At 36.5% G+C, this 13,716-nt stretch overlaps 1 protein-coding gene across 1 annotated transcript in view; it reads right to left on the bottom strand.

The window, feature by feature from the left end:
- The window catches only part of LOC148426809 (threonylcarbamoyladenosine tRNA methylthiotransferase-like), a 200,824-nt gene that overhangs the window by 139,950 nt on the left and 47,158 nt on the right, over window positions 1-13,716 (bottom strand). The window contains exon 5 of the mRNA XM_088410634.1: window positions 2,757-2,853. Within this exon, the coding sequence (XP_088266760.1) occupies window positions 2,757-2,853 (97 nt within the window). The remainder of the gene's footprint in view (window positions 1-2,756; window positions 2,854-13,716) is intronic.

Genomic DNA, 13,716 nt, shown 5'->3' with positions numbered 1-13,716 from the left:
CGCACACAGAGATGGTGTGCTGCTGATGTGGGAGCGACACTGAGAAAGACTTTGATTAACGGTATTTGATAGAAACAGTAGCAACATTAAAAGGGTTGCATGAAAAAAAAAAAGAATGTCAGACAAAGGTTTAGCCACTATATGATCAGGCCTCACATTCTAATCAAACCCAAATCTAACCCTCTTTCAAAGAACTTTGGGCAACCTTGGTGTACAGCTGAGAACCAATTCGAAGAAATTACAAAAAACCTATAGAGTAGTTGAGAGTTAATACATTAACTTTCTTAGTTAAGAATTGAACTATATAATAATTGCTTAAGTCTTTGGAAAAGCCGGTATAATTTCTTTCGTTCCATTGCAAACTGTAGCTTTTGACGTCAGGTTCACTTTTGGTTAGCTTGTAAAATATAACAACCGTATTTGGCAGTGAGAAATGAGTCCATTCTGTAGAACAAATATAAAGACATAGTACAACAAAGACAATAACAAAGAAGATGCAAGAGTACAAAAAGATGTGCGACGAGAGGGCTTATGTGTATGTATCTCTTGTTTACAACAATTGCTTACACACAGTAATTCTCTGATTACTAAGCCAGAGCTGCTGTTTGTGTGCGTGATGCATCTCAGATAAAGGATGTGACATGTCTGGTTCAGAGACGTGAAACACTGAGGGCTTGCGTGACTCTGTGTACCTCGCACACAGTTACACTGTCATTCATTTGGCAGCAACTTCTGAAAGCAAAACAACAGAACAACGAACATAATCACGCAGCTCAAGTGAGCAGGAGCGAATTAATTCAAAAGCGCTCTTAAGCACCCCCCACCTAGCCGTTAAGAGGATTCACTAAACAAAAATTCACAACTGGTAATTTGAATCTGATTTTCATATACCACCAACTGTCACTACTGTTGTGTGTTTTGATAAGAGGGCAGATGAAAGAAATGTGCGTGCACTGGTACGCCTTGGTCTGTGATTGTTACCATATGCGCCCCTTCATGCATGTGCGGGTTTCTGCCTGTCCGTTTGTGTGCGCATGTGTGTCTATATCAATGCAAAATTCAATCTTCATGACAATAGAAGGCATACCAGAGGTAAACTTCCCAGCTGTTTCTGTCGCACCCTGAAGGCGTACGCGCATACAAGCTTGTTTATCTGAATGTAATTATATTATACATACAGTAGATGCGACTTGAATGTGATTTGAATATAATTACATTACATAGTGGCAGCATGTTTACTTCTATAGAACTGCATTATTCATGTGGGTGGACATTTAATGCAAAATTTGAGTCTGCCCCGACTTCCGAATATTATATTCGAATGCGTGAGTAATCAGGGGTGGCCCTCAGGCTTTAAACTTAACAATTAAATCCCATATTAACTTAAAAGTCACTTAATAAAGTTTACAAGCAACTTCTAAAAAAAATAAATAAAAATATTAGTATATCCTTTTGCACTTGAAATAGGGAGACAACGCAATATCCCCATGATACTTTTTTTTGTACTATTTCAACCAAAACTGACTGTGTAGTTAGATGGAATAAATTTAGCAGTCTTGGGACACCTAATGAACCCAACGGAAAAAGATAATAAAGAATAAAAAGATAAGAAAAACATAAAAGTTCTTAAGTGAAATGAATGTTCACTAGTAAATACTTATGCGCAATATTAATTTTGCATTATTAGTATAACCAGGACATACATGTGAGGTCTTATAACGGTAATGCCTGTGGAGGTTTATTGTGGTTATGTCATAGGATTATAATATTCTTGATTATGAGGAATGATTGATCTGATGTTTTGACAGTGCATCAATCCATTTATTGAGAATTACAATACAACTAGAGCTTGCTTCAAGAAGTTGAAACGTGCACTTCCACTGAGGTCTACTGGTTTATGTCATCATAAACCACCCTAATAAATGAAGCTGCAGACATGAGACACTAAAGGTATAATTAGTTGAAGCCAACCTCATCTTTTTAGAATTATTAATCATCCGGATTGTGGGACTAGGTCTACAAAAAATGTCTTCACATATCAGTCGGAAATTTTTTGATATAGATATATGATAACTGCATTGATTTTATATTATGAGTTGTAAGATATTAGAAAAGTCAAGAGAAGGGTTTTCACTGAAACAGTTATCTTTTGGGGCTATGATTAAATTGATTAATAACGTACAAATTGTATCATGTAGATTTAATATCGGTCAGAGTAAAGAGGATGTCCTCAATAATGCAACACAATTTTATTTATTTATTTAGTCATTCATTCATTCATTGTTTAAAAACTTGACATTAAAGGCGGATAAAATAACGATTCATCCAGTTTATTAAACAGGACCTAAGTTGACTTTTAATAGGTACTGTATGTAAATCATGACATCATATATAGCATACAGAATGTCCTATCCTCCGGCATTTGAGTTTTTTTCCATCATATTTATTTCAGTCTTTACTCTGATACTGCTGCCCTCTTTTCTATAGACCATCTATGTTTAGTTCGGTGGTAATGGTCCTGTCTTCGGGGGAGTGCTATCGATTCACTAAACAGCAGGGGACTAGACTCGGCATGCCACCAGCCAAGCGAATGACAGGTAAAAATTGTCTATGAAACCTTTAGTCGGCCTATGTACAAGCGCATCAGTCAAGCCATCTTTATTTATATTATAGACTGAGTTTAGATTATGACTCTTACTTCAGTCAATTGTATTATGGCCAAATGGACAACAAAATAAAGATAGAGGCACACATACCCCGATGATGCTGAGGCCTTTGAGATAGTCCATTCGAGGTTGGGCCTGTGGAACACAACCGGCTACCACCACCTTTTTTTGTTGCTCCTGGGCTTTTCTGTAAAGAATTCAAAGATAAGACATAAGAAAATGTTTTTCTTGAAAAAAAATCCAAGTTTTGCTAGAGATTCTCTAGCAACCACTTAAAATGGGTTCCTATATCATTCACAAATCATTAAGTATTTAACAAGGCTTTATTCTAAGTGATAAACAGTAACACAGGTAAATAGGCAAGCCTTCACTGATTATGAAACACAAAACGTGCAATCTTCTCATTGAAAGGGTTGAAATGCCTAAAGGGCATTCACCTGTCAGTGTGTGGTCTTACAACTAGTTGATTTTTTAAAAAAGGCAGTTAAAAAAAAAAACGTTTTTTTTTTATTTGTTTATGTTTTTTAACCAATGGAAAACATTGGGCTAAAAAACTAGAGTTGTAATGTGGGAGGAATCGATTGAAGGGTTGAACACTTATGAAATGGTGGTTAGCCAATTATTATTCAATAGCCAACAATAGCAGCTTATAACAGTTGTTAGGTCTTTTAAGTTACATTTCAATATGGTTATCCTCTGACTGAAATATGGAACCAATTGATGTCAGCTGAAGAATAAAAACACATGCGGATATTTGCAACGCAGCATATGATATCCAACTATTGTACATACTGCATGACGAGTCAACCATTTGAAACGCTAGGCCAAGAGAGGACATAAATGGCAACATGGTAGAGTGACCTATTATTCCATAGTTTGTTATTTTAATAAAGTGATATCCCACATATAGTAAAAGTACAAATAAAATACAGTGGGGAGAACGTCAGACGGAAAAGCCACCAATAGGGAAGATGGTGGGTTGAGTGAGCGGGGGTTTATGGGAGTGTTTCCATGTCACGTCCAGTTAGTAGGACTAAGATTTGAGACACTCGGTCTGTCTGACAAAAGCTTTTGGAGGCGCTGCCCAGACTCCACCATGAATCTTTAATAATGAAGCCTCCTGACAGCTGGAAGTAGAAAAGGAGGGATGAAGGGAAGGAGGGGGTGCATGATTGTGAGGGAGGAATTAAGAGGACAGAAGAGGAGGAGCAATAAAACTGGATGCAAACTGTCAGTTGTGTTTTGGTTCACAGCGTGTTTGTATTCTTCAGCAAAACAAAGATACTGAGGTGGAGGAGGTGGGTGTGCGAGTATAGAAGAAAAAAGACAGAACACGTTGAAAGATGGCAAACAATCCAATTCAGAGGAGAATCGTGCAAAAGCCCAATGCATAAAAGTAAATGTTCATATGATGAAGTATGTTTAGTTGGAATTATTTTAGCATCTCTTCAACTTACAGTATATCATTATTTTCTGCTCATTACAAAAAGTTTGATACACACTCATAACAGGAAAATAAACACATGTGAAATGTCATTGTGTATGTATGTGTTAATTGTATATGTAAATTTGATGTAGCATATATATATATATATATATATATATATATATATATATATATATATATATATATATATATAGATATATATATATAGATATATATATATATATATATATATATATATATATATATATATATATATATATATATATATATATATATATATATATATATATATATATATAGTGGAAAGAGGCTACATTCCACAATTGCACACCCCAAAATAAAAAAAATAAAAAAATTAGACAACACTTCGCAAGCCAATGTTCCTAAAGACTGTTAAGAACGGTATATAATGTGCACCTAAAAACTAAAACATGTATAATACTATATATGTATCATCTTTTCAATCTTTTGTACGCTTTCCATGTGAAAATAAATGGACCAACGATGGCTATTGCTCATTAAAGTTATACTTTTGAAGAGTATATAACTGAACTGCATATAAATGCATTACCCACATCGCAGGGGCTCAGTGGTAGGATGCTCGTCTCCCAACCGGAAGGTCATGGATTCTATCTCTGACCCTGGTAACCATGCCAAAGCATCCTTGAGCAGTATTATGAACCAATAAGTATCATTTACCATCCACAAGTTGACAATATAGCATGGCCTAGGCTTTGCATACAGTATGACACATTGAAATTGAACCAGCATGCTGACGCTGATCTTATTGTGACAAAAAAAAGTAAAACATGGATAAACCAAACTCTGCTGAGTTACACTAATGTCTCACAATATTTACAGAATAAAGATAAGATAATAATGATGAGTATATGGGTTAGATTGCTAACTCCACGACCTTAGACATGTTCATATCTGGAGGTTCCCCTTTAAAGACGAGCAGATGGAGACAAGAAACTGAAACGCTTGCTGAAGCAAGGACAGTCAGACAGTAAACATTGTAGCTGTAGCCGAGTAGCTTGTTCGCTTGACAATGCTCGTCATGGACCCGCACTCTCATTATACACACAGTGGAGGTACCGCTGCATAATTCACACCATCGCCTGCCAAAACGTGCCAAACATTCCTATAATACGATACTTGCTCCCTGCCTTTAGACATCACTGACACGAGTAAATAGGCGGCATCAGAATCACTGTCTCAACACCTTGAGGGGAAGGGACCAGCCTGGTCGCAAACTGTTCCAGGATGGGATGAGATGAAATGGGATTATGCCATGCAGTTGCTGCGGCGATACTTTGGAGCCCAACCAAGCATTCACTGCCAGTGACCCGGACCACAACAGATGTCCCACGAGATCACAAGACAAGAGGGGTGTGCGTGTGCGTGTGCGTGTTTGAATGTGCGCGCATACATGGACAGGCCCATTTCCTTGGCATCGAGCCCTAGATGTCTTCGGCCTCCGTCAACTTTGTGTTGCTGCTCTCCATTGCCTGAAGACCACACGCATCCATGCACACCCACACATGGTATTAAGAAACCACATGCCTTAAACATACTGTACAAGCGCATACTAAGAGTCACGGATGGCAATGTAACAGCCTATGCATAGATGTATGACCTCTGTGGTATGTACAGTATGTACGTATGGTAAGGAGGGATATGCTGTACATACTGGTTTTTAACAGCTGAGTGGACACAGTGAATCGGTCAAATAGAACTAGACTAAATGTCTAACCCAATTGATCAGGTTGACTTAGATAGAGCTTTTACTGTAAATACAAAGCAAAAGCCCGATGAATGACCTATATAAAAACTTTGCCAATACTATTAAAAAAATACTAAAGTAAAAAAAAACAAAAAAACATGAAAATAATTTCCTGAACTGCAGTTGAAGTTAAGAAAAAAAAAGACTAGCTCCTGGCTAAAATCAAAATGTAATTATTGTAATGATAATATGTCATTATCCTGAAAATCGAAATAACAAGGATTCCCTGATACGTTTTTTTTTGGTTTTGCTTTTTTTTTTTTTTGGTTTAAAATCATGCTTTTTTTTAAGACTTTATGCATGTGAGAGTTATGCCCTTTCAGAGACTCAGCTAGCCGTCTGACACCACCTACCATTTAGCAATACCGACATGTTAAGTAATTGCAGGAGTTCATTACACATCGAAGTCTACCATATGTTAGCTCTAATGTTTAAGGTCCGAAGTCAAAAGCCACTTAGTTGAAATGTTTATATCCCACATAATGTTTTTGTTATTCATTCATTTGATGCTGAAACTAATCAACATTTCCATGAAAAATGTACAGTATAAAAAATTTCAATGAATCAGGTCTTCTGTAAAGCAGTGGTCTTTTTTTAAGCCTCAAAGACACAAGTCTTAACAGGACAATTTGGTGGTCTGTAAGAGAGTGTGCTAGGACAAGTAAAAGAGGATTCTTAAGGATATAAAGGAAGGAACTAGAAGAAGGGAGGCAATGACAAAAAATGACATGTTGTTCTGAACTCACTTATCTGTCAAGGTCATTTTATTTTAGCTACACAGAGAGTTCTCATGTCTGTTAAATGAAGGCTGGTCACTAAACAACAAAATGTTATGCTGTATATTTATTTTCATTACACAGCCAAGTGATGAAATGGAAAGCATGAAAAATGCAGGTGGAGTTTGCACAACTACCGTAGTCTACATTAACATTAGCAAGCAGTTTAGACAGAAAACAATCATATCATCTTAATTTGATCATGCACACTTGCAAGTCGTGATGACGTTACTGCCATAGATAGGATAATAACTTAAAATGATATTTTTTACATTTACAATTTAAAACATGTACATTATTCCTGAGGAGTCAAATGTTAGTTTGTTTTGTACTTTACTATGTTTAGTAAGTCACACCCGCCATGGTTACCGGTCCGTGAAAGGAATATGCATGTCTCAACTGGTCCGTGACACAAAAAAGGTTGGGAACCACTACCGCAAAGGACTTGATGGGTTAACTGTCAACCCCAAAAACAATAAATAAATAGTTCATACTGCAAAGTTTGATGTATATACTATACAATTCAAAAATGCAATTTTAAACACAGGTTATATCAGGTTTACATTGACATTGCTCCAAATTCAAATGTTGTGCCCCATATCTGCTGGTTTCTCAAGACTAATATATTTTTTTCTGCTGAAAAGCTTAAGAGTCCAATACCTTGGGAAATGAATGTGAAATTTCAAGAAAAGGTAAGAGGGATTGTTATACTCTTAAAACAAGTGCGTCACTCAGGGGGGAAAAACATGTTCAGAGAAAGGCATATTTGAGGCATTTTCGGTCAAACAGCGTTAAGAAACACGTTAAGAAAACAGATGTTCATAACCCACTGGATTTTGAAGCTGCTTGTATTCTAGCATCTCTAAATCTCTCCATTCAAAGAGTTTAACTCATGCTTAAATTAGATTTAAGCACCCCTGGATAAATCCCTCAGGGAGTTACAGTATGTTTGCAATGGGCCTTGACTAACCTTTAAGCGATTTTATTCACTGATGAATAACTTAACTCCCTTAAATGGTCAAAATGGCTGGTGTATAGATAGACATAGGTATGATAGAACAATTCATGGTATGGCCACTATCATTCATTGATCTTCCCCCATTGATGACAAATAATACTAGAAATCAAACTAAAAAAAACCAAAGTATTTTGGAATGATGCTGCATATTCCTAATCATTTATTTTATTATGTTTTCTTTCATTTTGATGTGTCTCTCCTTTTCCCTGTCCTTGCATCCGTGTCTCATCTCCTTGCTCATCCGCTCATGTGCACTCCGACAGTCGTTTCTGGCTGAGATGACAGTGAGCCAGCCAATCAGCATACTCCTGACCTCTCTGCATTAGCGTAAGCAGTGAGAGGCAAGGTTAAGTACCCATCAAGCCTCAGTCATTAAGATATGAGCTTGCATGAGCAATAAAAAAAAGTAAAGAGGGGCAGGGCAATATGTCACAGTTTGTCTTTTACTTTTTATACTATGTTCTTGACACTGTAACAAACTTTTCGAGCTTCACACCGTAGAGCTTTGTCATTGCCCCAATTTCAATGCCACAAGGGATCCTGTTATTCACTGAAATATGCGTACAGTACTTAGTTTTGCTTTGGCTATGTATATGTCTATTTATGTAATGTTTTATTCATGTTTTCATATTTGTTTTGTGCCTGTTTTCCAACAGCAAGAGATGAATCATCTGTGAGTGACAGGATAGAAGACCTTAATGTAGAGAATTATACACTTGCATATAGGAAGATTATAGTTTCTCAACAGGGGAATAAGTTTACTAACTAAAATGCCTGACAAGCTCTTCGTCTATGGGATTTGACTATAAACGAGATCAATATGGCAGGGATTTATGACCCACATAATTTCCAGTGGATCATAACAGTTTTTTTTTTTTTTTTGAGAAGACAATGCTGAAATACCTCATTCTAAAATAAGATAATGTCTGACTTTTTTATAAGAATAAAGGCTGAGACAGTCATTTGTCGGACAGGAGTCCGTGTGCAGGTCATACAAATTAAATAGTATTTTGTGTTGTGTGTGTGTGTGTGTGTTTGAATGTGTATTGCATGTATGACAATAAAGCAACATAAAATGAAACGGTAAAAAGGAGACTCATTTTGTTTTAGGTGAAGAAATAACCACGAAGGAGTATCATCAACACCAAGCATCACCAAGACAGATGGCGGTACATACTATACAAGGGAATGAAGAGGAAGTAACGCATCAGGCTGAGAAATAGGGCTATGATTGAGACACATGAAATTTATTTTCCTCTCCAACACCTGGGTAATACACTGGCAGAATGTGTACTGACTATATAATATATAATAATTTGTTATAAGCAAGCTTACATTAAACACAGGAAAACGCACCTTGTGAGGATAAGCGGCTACAAAAAATGGATGGATGGACTTCCTCTATATAGTCCTGTTAGAGAAGTTATTGGGTTTTTTTCAGAGCTCTATAACCTCATGAGAATTTCATTTTATAGGTTCCACAGTATGAAGGAAACAAAATGAATGAGGCTAAAGCAGGAGCAACATTCAGTTTTTGCATTTAAGTAGAAGTCATTGCTGATTTTCTTAATGATCTGGCAAACACTGAATAACTGGCATAGGTACACCGCATCAAGGCTGGGAAGCGCACCAACATGGCTGAAACTCTGGGACAGCAGGTTGTTTGCATCAAGGCCAAAGCCTTGCAGCCGTGTGTGTGATTTCTATAATAGCAAAGCTTTACAATGACATAAAATCACTTAAAATACTGGGAGGGGATCAAAGGATGAAAAGACATGGCAGAAAAGTATTGTTGGTTCCTCGAACAAAAATAGAATGGGCCAGGTTTCGTGTTGCCACCAATCTGCTATGTGATCAATAGAACTATAATGTAGATCTTATGGGTAGTTTGCATAGCCTTTCCGCCAACAAGAGACAGCTTGTGGTAAATCATGGGCCAAGTAAAGAGTATACAACGGAAATGTGTGTCTTGTATAAAACATAGATTATACATACATATAACATATATTTATAGCATACTCAACCAATTAACTCATTCAATGTCAGGAATGTGTTTTCACGTTTGTTTGGTTTTTTTTAAGAGTCCAGAAATTAAATCCCAAATACTTAAATATGGATTTAAAACTTGAGTGTCTGGAAATTAATGTCCCTAATGTACTTAAGTATCAATTTAATACTTAAGTATCTGGGATTGTTTACATGATGTGCCTTGAAAAAATGTTTTGAAGGGAAAGTCAACATAAAAAAAATATTCACAATAATACTAGTAATAATAATAGTAATAATAATAATAGTACTTCATGTAGACATACCAATCTAAATATGGCATTCTGATTAATATTGTGTTTGTAGAAAACAAATTAGGCAGTATAAGTTTATTTTTTGTATCCACCTCAGGAGACGGACATTTTGAATCTTGCTGTCGACTAATGACATCACAGTTGTGTAGAGCTCAGCTAACATGGACCACGATTTAGCTTGTAAATGATCAGACTCAAAAAGGTGAGCTGTGATTGATTATTACCTGGGTTCTGAGCTGTGATGTAATTTTCAGGTGACAGGTAGTAAAAAAAAAAAAAAAATACCACCCTCTGAGATGGGAAGTGAAATGGTGGACTTTGCTGCTTGATTTATTCCACAACCACAATAATACTCAGAATGGGTTTGCATCGATTATTTATTGTTTAAAAAAAAAAAAAAAAACAGGTGACGGTTGTCCACTCTACTGCATTGTCTGCTTGAATGAGTCATAATGAAAAAATAACAAGAGAAAAAAATGGGAAATGCCTCTTTGGACATTCAAATAGAGAGCTATAACTGATATATATTTATCTGTTAATTATTTTAACCTCTGGGGACGTATTAAAACAGCCAAGGCCGTGCTTGAAATAAGTGTATTAATAATGTGTGCTCAGAGTTAAGATGGCAATGTGGTTCTGTTAAAATAATATATGTTTTAAGCCATAGACTTTTCTTTAAAAAAGAAAAAAAAAAAACACAGCTCAATACATTCTGATACCTACTGTATCACAATACGCATTGCTGTATCGGAATGTATGGCTTTCAAACTCAAATAGTATTCAAATCATACAAGTAGAAAGCACAAAAAAATGCAAATTCGATCAGTGCAAGTAAAGAACAAAGTGAATCCTCCAGTTGTAACTTCTGGAGGCAACCATATGGACCCCACAGCCTGAGGCTGAGGTCTGAAATAACATAAGTGGAGAGAACACGATAAGAAGGGTTTTGAGGATGGGAAAACAAACAACACAGAATTAAATGTTCAACATCAAGCGGCTAATGAGGTTGTAACCACTAATGATCCTCATAAATCCTAAATGAGCCAAATACTTTTCAGGACAGCTGACAGCAGGAAATCACCGCCATTACAATTCATACATTTAAAGATAAAAGAATAACGTCATTGAATGAAAGTGGGGACTTTTCGTGGACAGACGTGGAGTAAGAAACTTGGTGGAATTATTTTTTCATTAATCTGGTCTTGAATAAATTTGAACAAAGTGGAGTGTAATAGGAGCAATTGGTGCTGTTGTTTTTGTTTAGATAACAAAAACAGGGTACCTCCCTCAGTACTTCATCCAGCGGACTTTCACTATGGCACAAGTCCTTCAAGCAGAATTAGCTAAGTATGACACGGAAGAGGAGTTCAAAACATTCAGACAGATTCTCCCACTGTAATCTACTAATGCACATAGAATAAAATAAATTTACCATAAACAAACTAAGATGCTCTACTATTATAATTAAATCATCAAAGGGTTAATTGATGATTAATTCTAAGGAATATGAGTTAAAAGGGATACGTTTATCCATAGTTGATCAAGCGAATGTATTGAAATACCAATGCCTAAATTATAAATGTAAATGTCAGCAATTGTTAGATTCAACAGGTGAGGTCACAGAGTAAGCTCAAGATACCCTCAAAGACAACAGAAAAGTGCATAAGCATTTATGCAGAAATCCATGCCATTACTGGTACATCCTGCATCTTCACAATACACGCCAGAGTGGGTCTAAATGTACGCTGCATGCATGAGTGTGCTGATCCCAAAGTGGAGAGTATAACAAATCCTTACCAGGCTGACAGAGGTGAAAGGGCATTCTCGGTTGAATGAGTCGATGCAAAGACAGTTCAAGCATAAACAACCATGATTGGTTTCAAGATCATGAATTATTACATACGAGTGTTAAAGTGGAATGGCACATGCTCACTGACCTGGGGTGCGTCAACAATCTTGGAAAATCACGTTCCCCCCAGATCGCGCAAACATAAAATTCCGATTTTGTCATGGATAAAAAGCAGTCCACTAGTTGGCTAGTTAACTTTTTTAGGCTGGCTGAACTTAACATTATACCGAGGCTATGGAAGCAGATATGTAAATACGAGTGGAGCAGCAATGTTTGGAGATGGCACAAACTGTAAACAACATCATCTAACAAGTCATTGAGGCTGATAATTTCCACAGTGGATGTCTTCTCCCCAACGTAGCCCCAAGTAGCTCCTCGGTGGCTCATCAGTCCCACTAAAAGGCCTTCTAATTTAACCACAGGGCCTTATTTATCCTGAACAACATCCATTTAAAAGCCATGCACACAGAGTGCACAAAGCCAACTGTCGGATTGAATTTCTATGCAGGACCTCATTACGTGAATGTTTAGAAGAAGAAAATGCTTGAGCTGACACCAATTAAAAAGAAGGTTCAAGGCAAGGCTTGAAGGGTGGTGGTTTTTTGAAGGATATTGCTGAATGAGGATTTTTTTTAAATGAATTTGGCTTGTTAAAAGCATTAAAAAAAAGATTCATAAAGCTGTCTCTAATTCTTTGTTGATCCAAATATATTTCAATTGAGTTTAATAAACAGGCTTGGTAAGATTCAAATCTAATTAAATTGGTTTGATAAAAATTCCATTAAAGGATACGTTTTAATCATACCGTACATCAGCATACTTAAAAATCTAATTGAGTGTTTTGGGAATTAAAAAAAAAAATCAAACTGTAAAGTGCTGCAAAATGAGTGATTTTATTTAATAGTGCCCAATTAGTATTTGGGAATTCCGTTATAACTTTTTTTTTCTTTCAATTCAACGCTGTGCCAGCTTTTGTAAAACCTAAATCTTTACAAAGTTTTTGCTGCACTGCATATGAAGTGTCACTAATTAACTTCGCCGATTATTACCGGTGCTATCTCATTACAGCGCAAGGTCCTTTATGTCTTCAAAACCAATTAAGTCCAACACAATGTTATCAATTAGAGTAGACTGGGTTTTTTCATGGGTTAGTGTATTGAGGGGGAAAAAAAAAAAATCTTCAAAAACTTTGTTAGTCAGATTTTTGTAATGCTTATAAAACACAATTATTAGCAAATAAGAAAATTGAAGTACTCATTTTATTTCTTCCACATGATCTGATAGAAGAGACTATGCATTAATGTTTGAGAAATAACAACACTGCATCCACATCTAATTTAATAGTCTCCATGAACTTTCTGGCAAAAGTGGGTTGTGGCCCGTTAAAGAGCATACCTCAACCAACAAAACTGCACGTCAAAGTCACGGCTGAGCCACAATGATATTCAGGCAGCCATGAGAGTAAAGTGCCCATATACCACATGCGGCCTAATTTCCCCACAGCAATATTCCTTCCTTGTATAGCCAGCTATCTGTCTGTTTGTTTATAGCACCTCAGAGGTTAAGGACTGCCCCGGGTATATGAAAGCACCAACCCAATGACCCCGGTGCCTTCCAGAGGTTGGCATCTTGCTGTGTATGTGCTTGTGCTTCCATCAATTTTTGCACGTACAGTAGATGCACCTATGGCTAAGTTGTAGGCCTAGGGCTTCTGTCACTCCAAATATTGTTTGGTTAAATTGTTTCTTGGCTTGGTTGCAGCATCTCCATCTGCGTTCTTTGAAAACAAACAAGTTTTGCTAAAGAGTGAAACAAAGGCTTCAGAGTACAAATAAAAATATATGCTTTCTTTGGAGCTGATGAGCCATTTTTGG

Source organism: Hippichthys cyanospilos, chromosome 3, assembly GCF_059441005.1.
Source record: "Hippichthys cyanospilos isolate Australia breed blue-spotted pipefish chromosome 3, RoL_Hcya_1.0, whole genome shotgun sequence".
NCBI lineage: Eukaryota > Metazoa > Chordata > Actinopteri > Syngnathiformes > Syngnathidae > Hippichthys > Hippichthys cyanospilos.
The sequence above is the reverse complement of the archived record's forward strand: the minus strand, read 5'-3'. Positions and strand labels throughout refer to the sequence as shown.